The 15,102-nt window shown below is 41.2% G+C and overlaps 1 protein-coding gene across 3 annotated transcripts in view; it reads right to left on the bottom strand.

Moving 5' to 3' along the window:
- The window catches only part of ppp2r3b (protein phosphatase 2, regulatory subunit B'', beta), a 122,652-nt gene that overhangs the window by 23,863 nt on the left and 83,687 nt on the right, over window positions 1-15,102 (bottom strand). For all 3 annotated transcript variants that reach the window (XR_011961477.1, XM_072576932.1, XM_072576933.1), the window contains 4 exons: window positions 11,630-11,716; window positions 10,829-10,985; window positions 8,873-8,921; window positions 6,508-6,597 (listed from right to left, as the gene is read on the bottom strand). Coding sequence is in view for 2 of the 3 variants with exons in the window: in XM_072576932.1 (XP_072433033.1) it covers window positions 6,508-6,597; window positions 8,873-8,921; window positions 10,829-10,985; window positions 11,630-11,716 (383 nt within the window). In the remaining variant the exon portion in view is untranslated. The remainder of the gene's footprint in view (window positions 1-6,507; window positions 6,598-8,872; window positions 8,922-10,828; window positions 10,986-11,629; window positions 11,717-15,102) is intronic.

The raw sequence follows: 15,102 nt of genomic DNA, 5'->3' as shown, positions 1-15,102 counted from the left end.
CCCAGCATGCAGAACAGATTGAATGAATTTAAACAGATTAGGGTGGCACGGTGGCACAGTGGTTAGCACTGCTGCCTCACAGCACCAGAGACCTGGGTTCAATTCCCGCCTCAGGAGACTGACTGTGTGGAGTTTGCACGTTCTCCCAGTGTCTGCGTGGGTTTCCTCCGGGTGCTCCGGTTTCCTCCCACAGTCCAAAGATGTGCACGTCAGGTGAATTGGCCATGCTAAATTGTCCGTAGTGTTAGGTAAGGGGTAAATGTAGGGGTATGGGTGGTTTGCGCTTCGGCGGGTCGGTGTGGACTTGTTGGGCCGAAGGGCCTGTTTCCACACTGTAAAGTAATCTAATCTAAAGTAATCTAATCTAATCTAATCTAAAGATCGTTCCTCAGAATGGCATGTCTGATATTCAAAGATAAAAAAAATGAAAACAGAAAAAAAAACTGGAGGCACATTTCTATTTAAAAGTGCAAGTTTTTAAAAACTTTGTAGAGTCTGTCACAGACTAACACACATGCATTATCAGAGCGTTTTCATTTTAATTCAATAAAGCCTTTGATAAGGTTCCACATAGTAGGCTGTTGGAGAAAATGCAGAGGCATGGAATTGAGGGAGAGTTAGCAGTTTGGATTAGAAACTGGTTTTCTGAAAGGCGGCAGCCAATGGTGGTTGATGGAAAATATTCAGCCTGGAGTCCAGTTACTAGTGGTGTGCCACAAGGATCTGTTTTGGGACCACTGCTGTTTGTCATTTTTATAAATGACTTAGACGCAGGCATAGGTGGATGGATTAGTAAATTTGCAGATGATGACACTAAAGTTGGTGGAGAAGTGGAAAGTTTGGAAGAATGTTACAGGTTGCAGGGCGACTTGGATAAACTGCAGAAATGGGCTGAGAAGTGGCAAATGTTCAATGCAGCTAAATGTGAGGTGATGCACTTTGGGAAGAATAACAGGAAGGCAGAGTACTGGGTCAATGGAAAGATTCTTGGTAGTGTGGATGTGCAGAGGGATCTTGGAGCTCGTATACATAGATCCCTGAAAGTTGCTACCCAGGTTGATAGTGCTGTTAAGGCGGCATACGGTGTGTTAGGTTTCATTTGTAGAGGGATTGAGTTTCGGAGCCACAATATCATGCTGCAGCTATACAAAATGCTAGTGCAGCCACACTTGGAATATTGTGTACAGTTCTGGTCCCCATATTTCGGGAAGGATGTGGAAGCATTGGAAAAAGGTGCAGAGGAGATTTACCAGGATGTTACCTGGTCTGGAGAGAAGGCCTTATGAGGAAAGGCTGAGAGACTTGGGTCTGTTCTCATTGGAAAGGCGGCAGCTAAGAAGTGATTTGATAGATACATACACAATGACCAGAGGATTAGACAGGGTAGACAGTGAAAGTCTTTTTCCTAGGACGATGACGTCAGCTTGTATGAGGGGGCATAACTACAAATTGAGGGGTGACAGGTTTAAGACAGATGTCACATGCAGATTCTTTACACAGAGTGGAATGCCCTACCTGCTAAATGTAGTCAACTCAACCACATTAGGGAGATTTAAACAATCCTTAGATAAGCACATGCATGATTTTGGGATAGTGTAGGGGGATGAACTGAGAAAAGTTCACAGGTCAGCACAACATCAAGGGCCGAAGGGCCTGTTCTGTGCTGTATTGTTCTAATATATACTGGATGCCTCACTTTCTTCATATGCAACTCTTTCCTTCTTTAGGTCCCCTCCTTGATAAACAAATAGCTATCAGTGAGAATTTAACTATTCCAGGTCACAAAATTAAAAGTAGTAACTGAAGGCACTGATTTGATACAAAAACCTATTACATCACTACTTGCTTTTACACAATAAGACTGAATACTGAAAAGGGACAGGGGTGTGCGTGTGCACACAGAGCAAGTGTTATTGTCAAGGTCAGGTGTTTATGTTTGGAGTGCTGGTGGGGGTTCAGAATAGCTGTAGTTTGTGCACGTGCGGTTTCCAGAGGCAGCTGGCTATTTAAAAATGACCAGCTCTCAACTGAAATAGCATTTTGGAGTTCATGTTTAAAAAAAATTGAGGTGTGCAAACCATGTAAAAGCAGGTTTGCTTTCACTGCGTTTCCTTTGAGTAGCCAGAGAGCGGAGGTAACTCTGAAGATATATTCCCAGGTCACTCTGAGGAGATGAGGGAATGGATATCAGTTATCCTTTGGCGGTGGGGAAAACAATGGGTTCCTTAGTGGGAGGGATGGAATCAGGAACCCTTTGGCTGCGTGTTACAGTTACAATGTTCAAAGGACAGCTGAATAAACTCACGAATAGGAAAGGTTTGGAGGGATATGGAGTAAATGCAGGCAAGGGAGTCTATCTTGGTTTGGGAACAGGGTTGCTGAGCACTGGTTGGACAGAAGGGTCTGTTTCCACATTCTACACTTTGAAGACACATCAAAAAAATGCATTAACACCTTGGAATTGAAACTGCTAAGTATTCACCTATCTTGAAGGGGTTTTGTAGAGAGAGTTAGGAATCAATGGTAGGCATGGGTGAGGCATGGAGAGATTGTGGGTGAGAGATAAAGGAAAGTTTAATGTGTTTCCCCTTTTGGTAAGGCAACTTGCTGTTTGGATGTAGTTCTGGTGGAGGCAAAGTACTCTTTGGGAGAGGTAAGACACCTTTGTTGGAGATGTTGTACCCCTTCCAATAGGTTTCCTGAGGCTTGGTGCCAGAATCTGTTCAGGCAGTAGCTAACTCCATTTTAAATCTGGCCATAGTTCTTTAGCATTGCTCTCTTATTTTTGAATAAAACCTCCTTGGGATAAAGGTCAATGTTCTATTATCTTCTTTAATTACTTGCTGCACCTATTATGTTTGACAATTATATAATTAAATAGAATTGTTTCATTGGGAGAAGACCAATTTTCACACCCTATTAAAAACATGTACATTAGCACTAGCATGGTTGTGCAATATTTTTAGTTAAATAGCTGTTAATTGTGCTGATTAACTAAACTCATTAAGAGCTGCTGATCAAAGGGCTGTTAGAAAAGGCCGCTAGCATTGCACACTCACGAAATTGAAGTCTTGTGTGATCATTGGATCTCAATTTATTAGATTTTGATGCTCTGGAAATGATCACCTTTTCAATTTACAGCTAATGGTACATTACACACGCACTCCACAACAGTTAGAGTGGAAATTCCAACGTGTGGGAAGCCAAGAAGGGAGAGAGAGATTGGATAGATTGAATGGCAGGGTTGACAGAGAAATCAGATAAAGTAGTAGCCGGAAACAAAAATAAAAATTGCTGGAGAAATTCAGCAGGTCTGGCAGCATCTGTGGAGAGAAAGCAGAGTCTGTTTTGAGTCCAGTGACCCTTCTTCAGGTGACTCTTTTCTCTGCACAGATGGTGCCAGACCTGCTGAGTTTCTCCAGCAATTCTGTCTTTGGGTCAGGTTTCCAGCATCCACAGCTCTTTGTTTTTTGGTAAAGTAGTAGCTTGTTCTCTTTAGATGCATTCCTGCTACTTCCTGCTTCATATTCAATTAAGTATATTTCAAGAATACATCCTTTTGGAGAGAGGAATGGTATGGCATGGTCTATGTGTCCAGGAGCACAGCAGTTCAGGCAGCATCCAAGTAGCTTCAAAAATCGACGTTTCGGAGTGGATAGGTGGAAAAGAAGATAGGCAGGTAGGACAGGTCCGGACAAGTTATGGGGACAGTTACTGAGCTGGAAGTTTAGAACTAGGGTGAGGTGGGGGAAGGGGAAATGAGGAAACTGTTGAAGTCTACATTGATGCCCTGGGGTTGAAGTGTTCCGAGGCAGAAGATAAGGCGTTCTTCCTCCAGGCGTCTGGTGGTGAGGGAGCGGCGGTGAAGGAGGCCCAGGACCTCCATGTCCTTGGCAGAGTGGGAGGGGGAGTTGAAATGTTGGGCCACGGGGCGGTGTGGTTGACTGTTGCGGGTGTCCCGGAGATGTTCCCTAAAGTGCTCTGCTGGAGGCGCCCAGTCTCCCCAATGTAGAGGAGACCACATTGGGAGCAACGGATACAATAAATGATACTAGTGGATGTGCAGGTGAAACTTTGATGGATGTGGAAGGCTCCTTTAGGGCCTTGGATAGAGGTGAGGGAGGAGGTATGGGTGCAGGTTTTACAGTTCCTGCGGTGGCAGGGGAAAGTGCCAGGATTGGAGGGTGGGTTGTTTGGGGGCGTGGACCAAACCAGGTAGTCGCGGAGGGAATGGTCTTTGCTGAAGGCGGAAAGGGGTGGGGAGGGAAATATATCCCTGGTAGTGGGGTCTGTTTGGAGGTGGCGGAAATGTCGGCAGATGATTTGGTTTATGCGAAGGTTGGTAGGGTGGAAGGTGAGCACCAGGGGCGTTCTGTCCTTGTTACGGTTGGAGTGGTGTGGTCTGAGGGCGGAGGTGCGGGATGTAGACGAGATGCGTTGGAGGGCATCTTTAACCACGTGGGAAAGGAAATTGCGGTCTCTAAAGGAGGCGGCCATCTGGTGTGTTCTGTGGTGGAACTGGTCCTCCTGGGAGCAGATCCGGCGGAGGCGGACCTCCTCCCTCACTTCTATCCAAGGCCCTAAAGGAGCCTTCCACATCCATCAAAGTTTCACCTGCACATCCACTAATATCATTTATTGTATCCGTCGCTCCCGATGCGGTCTCCTCTACATTGGGGAAACTGGGCGCCTCCAAGCAAAACGCTTTAGGGAACATCTCCGGGACACCCGCACCAATCAACCACACCGCCCCGTGGCCCAACATTTCAACTCCCCCTCCCACTCTGCCGAGGACATGAAGGTCCTGGGCCTCCTTCACCGCCGCTCCCTCACCACCAGACACCTGGAGGAAGAACGCCTCATCTTCTGCCTCGGAACACTTCAACCCCAGGGCATCAATGTGGACTTCAACAGTTTCCTCATTTCCCCTTCCCCCACCTCACCCTAGTTTTAAAACTTCCAGCTCAGTAACTGTCCCCATAACTTGTCCGGACTTGTCCTACCTGCCTATCTTCCTTTCCACCTATCCACTCCACCCTCTCCTCCTTGACCTATCACCTTCATCCCCTCCCCCACTCACCCACTGTATTCTATGCTACTTTCTCCCCACCCCCACCCTCCTCTAGCTTATCTCTCCACGCTTCAGGCTCACTGCCTTTATTCCTGATGAAGGGTTTTTGCCCGAAACGTCGATTTCGAAGCTCCTTGGATGCTGGCTGAACTGCTGTGCTCTTCCAGCACCACTAATCCAGAATCTGGTTTCCAGCATCTGCAGTCATTGTTTTTACCTGTATGTGGCCAGCACTAGTGACAGCTGCCTTGCAACAAAGCAAAAACAAACACTTTTATTGTTGTGTCAAACAAGACGGTGTAGGATTCTTACAGGGAGACTCCATTCCCAAACAGCCGATCACCGCAATTGTTTCAATGGAAGCTCAATTTTCTTTAAGTTTCTATCATCTTCCAAGGAAGTCATCTCTATTGAGGCCAATAACTGATCTCAAAATATTTTTAGTTTCCATTTGTTTGTTACTTTATTGTAATTTATGCAGTTTATCATAAAGTAGGAACTTGTATCAAACAAAGATTTTAAGCTGAAGAAATGATACTGCCAGTTCAACATATAAATAGGATCACAACCGTAATTGGGGTGGGAGGTGTGGTAAATGGATTTTTATAACTCAAATATTTAAACTGGGTCACTTTCCCAAGTTTGATAAAGTCCAAAATAAAGTGACTATCTGACTCTGTCATAAAGCCATACAGCACAGAAACAGGCCCTTCGGCCCAACTCGTCCATATTGACCAGGTTTCCTAAACTGAACTAGTCCTGTTTGCATGAGTTTTGCCCATAATTATCTAAACCTTTCCTATTCATGGATGCAGATTTGCTCGCCGAGCTGGAGGGTTGATCAGCAAACCTACATCCAAAACTTCAACCTGAGTTACAAATCTTCTCAAAACTCACTTTCCTATTCATGTAATCATCCAAATGTCTTTTGAAATATTGTAACTGTACCCACTTCAACCACTTCCTCTGGCACCTTGTCTCAAATATGCATCACCCTCTGTATGCAAACGTTGCCCTTCAGGTCCCTGTTAATTTTTTTTTCCTCTCACCTTAAACCTAAACCCTATAGTTTTGAATTCCCCTACCCTTGGCTATTCACCTTATCTATGTCCCTCATGGTGTTGTAAACTTCTATAAAAAGGTCAGCCCTCAGCCTCTTACTCTCCAGGAAAAAAGTCCCAGGCTTCCCAGCCTCTTATAATGCAAACTTCCCAGTCTTGGTAAGGTCCTTGTAAATCATTTTGCACCCTTTCCAGTTTAATAGCATCCTTCCTATGGCAGGGTGACCGGAATTGTATGTAGTACTTCAAATGTGGCGTTCCCAATGTCTTTCAAAAAAAATGATTCAACATCACAAATATTATCTATCCTGTTAAAAAAAAAAGGATCAGTTGCAACCTTTGTGATCACCCATGCAAAAAAAAAAAACCTTTCACCTGGTTGATGTCTTTTTGTCTTCTTCGGAAATCAAAAACCAGACAAAGTCCGCATAACCGATCTTCCTTTCATTTGGAGATTTTCTGTGCCTGTAAAGAAATAAGCAGTCTTAAAGTTGGCATTCAGATCATTGACAACTTTGTGAACAATCTAGCTCTAGTTGTTTGTAGGATGAAACCTCTGGTTAAAAATATTTGGCACAAGGCCATCATCTGTTGTGGCACATCATTTGCTATCAGGCAGAACCGCCCTTGCACATTTTTAACTTGGTGCAATTTTTGCATGAACAGGTGCTGAAAATGTGAGCTGACAATATTGCAGTGAGCGAAATAGGTTACCTAAGACCGCAGTGAACAGAGCACACATGGTGTATGGTCTTAAACAATCAGATTAAAGAACTGTGACATACAACTTAAAACGTATTAACAGGCACAGAAAGAAAAGTAATAAAAAGAAAGCACTGTATTGAGAGAAAGACAAAAATTATTTTTCATTTAAATACTTAAAATTCCAAATGACAATTAAAAGCAGGAGTGAGACCTCACACACAACCAATACTTTTCAGTTTCACAGAATTTGACTGGCCATATATGTTTACCAAGTTTTTAAAATGATACAAAGGATGATAGTTTAAAGAACACCAATTATTTGGTTGCTTCTGATTGTTTCAAAAAAAAAGCAAAACACCCAAAATACTTTAATATGGCAAAATATTCATTTCTATAGGCACTTGATCACATTCAAAACTTAAAAGTATATCATTTTAATTCTAAAGCAAAATACTGCAGATGTTAAAAATCCATGGCAAGTCATGGAGTTGATGTTTCAGATCTAAACAACCTCCCATCTGTCATATTTCTTCACTGAATTAATGCCTGCAGAAACATTTTTCAGACACATGTACTGCAGTTGGCACTTGCTGAGATGGTGATCATACTGATCAGATGGAGCAATTCAGCTATGCTTGTTCTTATATCACCCGCTCAAAATGTTACATGCACAGACAAAAGAGCCAAACAAAAATGTGTTCCAAGTTAGGTTCGTGACCTGGAAAGGTGCAGATTAGGATCAGCAGCCCTGATATTACCCACCTTCCTCAAGGTGGACTAATAATTCCTTATTTCCTTAAGTCTCATCCAGTTTGCAGGCAGCTAAGAGGAACCAATGATGACTCAGACACCTAAAAGAATTTTGCAAGTTGCCTGATCTCTGAAACTTTAGTGGGGAGGGTTCAATTGCAAAGTCTGTACAAAATTAGTGAGGTCTTCTTACTGCCAGAGGAAGTGGAGGCTGGTACAATTGCAACATTTCAAAGGCATCTGGATGGGTATATGAATAGGAAAGGTTTGGAGAGATATGGGCCAGGTGCTGGCAGGTGGGACTAAGTTGGGTTGAGATATCTGGTCAGTATGGACGAGTTGAAACGAAGGGTCTGTTTCCATGCTGTACATGTCTATGGCTAACTGTATACAAAATTGGAGACACCCGGAATGCAGAGTACAGTTTTGATCTCTTAATTTGAGCAAGAATTTACTTGTACTAAAGGTAATTCAGAGAAGATTCTCAAATGTGATTTTCTGGATGAAGGGGCTGTTTTCAGGAAAGGTTGAGCAGGTTGGGCTTACACTCATTGGAGTTTAGAAAAATGAAAGTTGAATGTTTTGATGAAAATGATTGAGAAAGACTTGAATGACTAGATACTCAGATGCTTCAAGAGAGGATGTTTCTTACTGTGGTTGAATCCAGAACAAGGGGGTATACAGTTCAAAATGGAGAACTCATTTCAAAATGGAGAAAAGAAGAGTCACTAACATTTGGAATTCACTACCTGAGAGCAGAAGGAGGTGGTTCATCAAATTATTCAAAACTGAATTAGACAGCTTTTTCACCTACAAAAGGTGACAAAGAATATTAAAAAGGGAGGTAGGGGAGGGAAGAGGGGAGACAAGGAAACTGAAGTCAAGTCACAAGTTCAGACATGATATTGAATGGCAGAGTAGGTTCTGGGGCCAGGTGGCCTATTGGTGCTTCTATTTCCATGTGTTTATAACTCCCTAAACTAAGAAAAGACATTTGATTATAAAAGTTTTTCCACCACCAAAATCACGAAAAATAATGGTAAAAATCACAACACCAGGTTATAGTCCAACATTTTTATTTGGAAGGACTAGCTTTTGGAGCACTAGTGCTACCAAATAAACCTGTTGGATTATAACCTGGGTGTGAGATTTTTAATTTTGTACATCCCAGTCAAACACTGGCACCTCCAAATCATGAAAAACAATGTAACACCTCAATTTAAAGCAATTATATAAATTCAATTTTTTTTTAAACCTGCATCTAAAAAATACTCGCAACATTTACCTTGTGACTGCTCCGGAGAAAATTCTTTCTATCATTCTGCTAGATATAGCTGAAAGTTAAAAGGAGAAGCATCAGTCAAATAACAATTTGAATGAACAGATATTTCATCAACAATATAGTCTGTTCAAAATCAATGGATGCTGAAAGACATGCTTCATTTTAGACATGCACTCACTATTTCTGTGACATTACAGCTTACTTTCACTTAGTCTTCCAATCATGCTGCAAGAAAAATCTAATCAACAGCCATTTCAAACCAAATACAGTACATTTGGTAACAATTTATGCTTTAAAATAAATTGTCTCTCTTCTCCCCCCTACATCAATGGAGTTTCAACTACAGACAGAAATTTGATTTGGAAATGTTCTCCAGGGTTATAATAATTGTTAAATTTGATCGAAATTGGCTTAAAAAAGTTAAGTACTAGTTATTAAGATGTCGATGGGAAGATATCCAAGGACTAAACAGTCTCCTTATTTTCTCTTAACAACAGGACAGAAAAAAAAATCAAAATCAATTCACACGAAATAATTAAGTCCACAATGAAAAGCAGGTTTCTGTTCCAACATCACAACCACTTAAATCTATGATGACTAGGATTTTCCACTTGTACGTATGGCAGCCTGAGTGTTTAGCCCCCAGCAACTGACCATTCATAATAAAAGAAGTCAGGAAATTTGTTGGATAGGTCAGAAAACCCAGCCCAAATATTCAAGGGTTGCAATGCTTTCAAAATTTTATTTTTTTGGAAAACTAAAAATGGATGCAAACTAAAAAACTGGCACCTAAGACTTCCACAGTGGTGCTTCCATTTGCCAGCCTTGCTTTCTGTCAAATATGTAAACCCTCTAAACAAAAAAGTGGCAAGGCCATTCACCCAGGGTTTCTGAAGCTGTGATGAAATTACAAAAGGATGATCTGGAGAACATCTGCAGTAACTCTGCCTCAGAGTTCACAACCAAATATGCACATCAGGTGATCCAATTAACAAAAGGTAACTAGAAGTCATTTAGCAGTATAGAACTAGAATATTACTGAAAGAAAAACATACCAAAGCTTTTTGTCATCCAATCAGATTAGATTTGCAAGAATAATGTGAGTTGGCAGATAAATGTGCATTCTCCATGGCAATACTTCCAATCACAAGCCCATTTGCAAATAAAATTCGCACTAAATCACATGCAGTATAAAATTACTGTTTCCTTTAGAAAATTCTTGTAACTCCATGCTGAGTGAAAGATGAAAAGCTACAACAATAAGTCTCTCTTTTCAGCTATACTAAAGCAACCAACTTGATTTAGGATTTGAAAATGTACTATAAATGCATTAACGTTATTGGTATAATCCTGAGACAGCATTACTTTTTTGCCTGTGTAACCTGGTGGCATGGGACACTTTACAGGTAAGCAAAGCAGTCCAAGGCTTGGGTAAAGTAAGTGTAAATGCTCAGGAGCTCCAATTCAGCTCATGCTCATAGATTCCCAATAGTTGAAATGATGGTCAATATTCATGTTACAATCATTACAATTATTCAATTAGCCTCAGAAATGAGCAATGAGATGGCTTTTAAACACTCATTTTCAATAAAATAATTAACATGATATTCAAATGAATGAGTTTGGATAAATGGAGAGCAAAAGAAAAAATGTTTCCAAACTGATATTTTCACTATGGTAAATATAGTTAATGTAATTTACACACGCTTTACTCTAGAATAAAAACCTGTATTTACATAATCACAAGTTAATAGGTAAAATGAGCAAAATTAAACATAAGCAACACAATACTGGTTTCTGTTTTGTGGTTAAGTTTATGGTCCATTAAGAAAAGAGGATTGGCTTTGAATAGTTGTTTTTCCCCAGATAGCTTTCATCATTTATTTATGCATGGTCTATCATTTGAAACCAAAAACAGCTGACTCTTAATAACCTGCTACTTCATGTTGCATGTCATACCATCATCATTGTGCCTTGCCAGGTCCTTCTGATCAATGTAGAGGTCATGGTCGGTGTCAAGTTCCCAGAATTTACAATAGATCACATAAAAGTGCTCATAGGAGAAAAATTCTGTGAGCTGATTAATGTCCTCTTCCTCTTCCAGCAAGGCTAGGTTCTACGAATTAAAAACATACCCTTACTTTAGGATTCATATAAACTATTCAAATAGTAATTACACCAACATTGCAGATGATTAACTATCAGCAGATGTAAGTTTAAATTCTCTGTCAGTCAATTTAAATCAAAAAATTATTGGCACCATGTCCATCATTATTTACAAGCAAACAGTCAAAATCCATAAAGTTTTATCTTTAGTTTAGAATTGCACAATTTTAAGCTAAATATAAAGTTAGATTTGACGGACTAATACCTTTCATGTCATTCACAATAATAGGGGCTGAGACATTTCTCTAATTATAGATATTGAAATTTACTGCAGCCATAATTAACCTAATACAGCTGAAACTGCTGACAGTTGGACTTAAATCATTATACATGAATACTGTACTTCAACATAAGCCCTGAAAGACGTGACCTGTGGGCCATGTACGCAAATCCAACAAGTCCTATGCAAAGGAAGTTTATTATAAATAAACAGATGATAGTGCCAGCAATGATTAACGTAGTTAGGTTTTTGAATGAGAGATTTAAGAGGAAACAAGTTCTGAAATAGTGAAGTACATGACAATAGTGAAAAAGGACAGAAAGGTTTCTGTAAGAGCAGGTTAAGAATACCAAATAGATTGCAGGAGACCTTACCTGTAGAAGGCTGCTTTTTCTAATTTCTGTGCATGTTATACGTCCTGTCCATGATCTGTTTACTGTGTAAAATATCCTCTGAATAACCTGTTTAATACGGCACCAAAATTACATGATTAAAAACTAGTCTAATTTCCAGATAGCAGTAAGCTAGGAGAGGCAGCTCAGAGGAGATTATATAAATAATTAAATGAGACATACAAGGTTCAGGTTGAAAGTCTTTGACAGTCTGATTAATACTCAGAAAATGGTAGCCATTAAAGCAGCTACAGAAACAGGTCCTGGTGAAAAGAATGAGAGTGTGTGAGAGAGAGAGAGAGAGAGAGAGAGAGAGAGAGAGAGAGAGAGGAAAAAAAAGTGTGAGACAGGGCAGAAATGATGAATGCTAATCAAATGCTGTTGCAAGAAAAGTGGAGTAATGAAACAAGGAAAGAAAAAGATGCATTCAGAGGAAATGCAAATATCTACAGCAGAGTAGTAGAAGAGAAGATGAAAACTCAGACAAAAGTGCTCATGCCCAGTGAATCTAGTGATAAATAACTGGCAGATCCCAGGGATGCAGAAAACTCAACAGGGATCCCATTCCACCATGAGCCCACATCTTCTCCATTTCCCAGTGGTTCTGGTGTGCCTGTTCCCCAATACTAGGTGCTGCAGTTTTAGGAAATTGGAGCAGTCATTAACATCAAACGTTGTTAAAGGCAGAAGATGCAAAAGTGCTTAGCAGTTTTTCTTACTATATCATTCATGGGATGCAAACTGCTGCTGGCAAGGTTAGCATTTATTGCACATTCCCCCCTAAAAAAACTAGTGAGTTGCCTTCTGTCGTCTGCTGCTCTCTGCTAAACCCAGATTTGTTTGGGAGCAAATTCCAGGAGTTTGAACAAAAAAAGGAGATACATTTCATGCAGACTATTGTCATGTAGACTATTTGAACTGGAACTTGCAGGATATGGTGTTCCAAGTATCTACTGTTCTTGTTCTTCTGGATGGTAAAGAGATTGCAGGTTTGAAAAACACTGTCAAGGGAGTCATGGTGACTTGCTGAACCAAGGGAAATTAGGTGTTGACAATAAATGCCAGCCAGCAATGCACAGATCTTTAGAACAAAATGATCCCCCAGAGTACATTCTACATCCTTTCCGCCTTCAGTGCTTCTTTATGTGGTGTTCAGCATTCACAATGTTGCAGGAGGGAAGTATGCAGAAGGATTCTTTCCGCAAGTTTGACTGTATGTGCTGAGGCTCCATGAGATGCAGTGTAAAATGTTGACTTCCAGGGCAACTCCCTGACTACCAGTCTACTGCCACCAAGGGGGTCTGTTCTGGCAGTGTGATAGGACATATACAGAGTTGGTGATGGAAAAGAGAGACATTGTGAACATGATAGACATTTGCTTGATTAATTTGTGGGACAGCTCTTCTAATTGAAACACAAATTCACACATGTTAGAGTGGGACTTTGCTAGGTCAACTCAGCTGGGTGGGTCTTTTATTGCATCTGGTGAAGTGATCGTTATTCAACTTTTTTTGAGGTAGTCTGATACAACCAAATAGTTTGCTAGGCAATTTCAGAGTACAGGTAAGTCAATGTAGGCCAGACCAGATAGGGATGACAGATATCCTTTGCTAAAGAAGTCTTAGTTAACCACATGGATTTTTGCAACAATCTAGTAGTTTCATGACAAAAACATTCCAGATTCATTCAGACATTCAAGGTAGAAGTATTAAGTTAAAGCCCCGGATTTTAATAGAGTTTCAATTAAAAAGAGAATAGATTAAGATAATAAAAAACAACCACGACAAATCAATGGATAAATTTAATCAGATTATTGAGAAGTAATTGAAAAAAAAAGTGTTAGAAATTGATTTTAGAGGAAATAGACAGGAGGTCTAAGATTGGTCAGCCATTCCTTCCGATGTTAAGTTCAGCTGTTTACTCTGCAATCAGCCAAAATCTGACTTCTTACACGAGCCTCTGAGCCAGACTCAAGTCAGTGATCTGTCAATTCCCTCAGTTTTATGATTCCATGGTCTGCTGACTTCTACATCCAGTGTTAACAAAGAAAATTATAGCACAGAAACAGGCCCTTCAGTCCTCCAAGCCTGTGCCGATCCAGCTCCTCTATCTAAACCTGTCACCTATTTTCCAAGGATCTGTATCCCTCTGTTCCCTCCCCATTCACATATCTGTCTAGATACATCTTAAGGAACATTACCATGCCCGCCTCTCCCACTTCCGCTGGCAACATATTGCAGGCACTCACCACCCCTGCAGAAAGAACCTTCCACTCATATTTGCCTTAACCTTTTCCCCTCTCAGCTTAAGCTCATGACCTCTAGTAATAGAGACTCCCACTCTGGGGAAAACAAAGCTCATCATCCATCCTGTTTATACCGCTCATGATTTTGTAGACCTCAACCATGGACCCCCCCCTCCTCAACGCTGTCTTTCAAATGAAAGAAATCCTAACATTGTACCATCTACTTCTGCAGTTGGAAGACAGGTTCCCCCATCACCTACTGATTTTGCTCTCCCGTCTAAATACTGGGCACTGATCGATCCCAACCAACATCTGCAATCTCTTAATGAATGGAGACTGGTGACTTTTTCCTGTAGCTTTCCCAGTTGGTAACCATCATTCCAGCCTGTTGCTTTGCCCAGCAGCCAGTTATAGAGTCATAGAGATGTACAGCATGGAAACAGACTCTTCGGTCCAACCGGTCTACGCCAAGCGGGTATCCCAACCCAATCTAGTCCCACCTGCCAGCACACGGCCCATATCCCTCCAAACCAGTCCTATTCATATACCCATCCAAATGCCTTTTAAATGTTGCAATTGTACCAGGCTACACCACATCCTCTGGCAGCTCATTCCATACACTTACCATCTGTGTGTGGAAAGTGCCCTTTAGGTCCCTTTTATATCTTTCCCCTCTCACCCTAAACCTATGCCCTCTAGTTCTGGACTCCGACTCCAGGGAAAACACTGTCTATTTATCCTATTCATGCCCCTCAAATTTTGTAACCCTCTGTAAGGTCATCCCTTAGCCTCCGACGCTCCAGGGAAGACAGCCCCAGCCTGTCCAGCCTCTCCCTATAGCTCAAATCCTCCAACCCTGGCAACATCCTTGTAAATCTTTTCTGAATCCTTTCAAGTTTCACAACATCCTTCTGATGGGAAGGCAACCAGAATTGCACACAATATTCCAACAGTGGCCTAACAATGTCCTGTACAGCTGCAACACGACCTCCCAACTCCTGTACTCAATACTCTGACCAATAAAGGAAAACATACCAAATGCCTTCTTCACTATCCTATCTACCTGCAACTCCACTTTCAAGGAGCTATGAACCTGCACTCCCTGGTCTCTGTTCAGCAACACTCCCTAGGACCTTACCATTAAGTGTATAAGTCCTGCTAAGAGTTGCTTTCCCAAGATGCAGCACCTCACATTTATCTGAATTAAAAC

The sequence above is a fragment of the Chiloscyllium punctatum genome, chromosome 9, assembly GCF_047496795.1.
Source record: "Chiloscyllium punctatum isolate Juve2018m chromosome 9, sChiPun1.3, whole genome shotgun sequence".
Taxonomy (NCBI): domain Eukaryota; kingdom Metazoa; phylum Chordata; class Chondrichthyes; order Orectolobiformes; family Hemiscylliidae; genus Chiloscyllium; species Chiloscyllium punctatum.
Note: the sequence above shows the minus strand (reverse complement) of the source record. Positions and strands in the feature narration are given on the sequence as shown.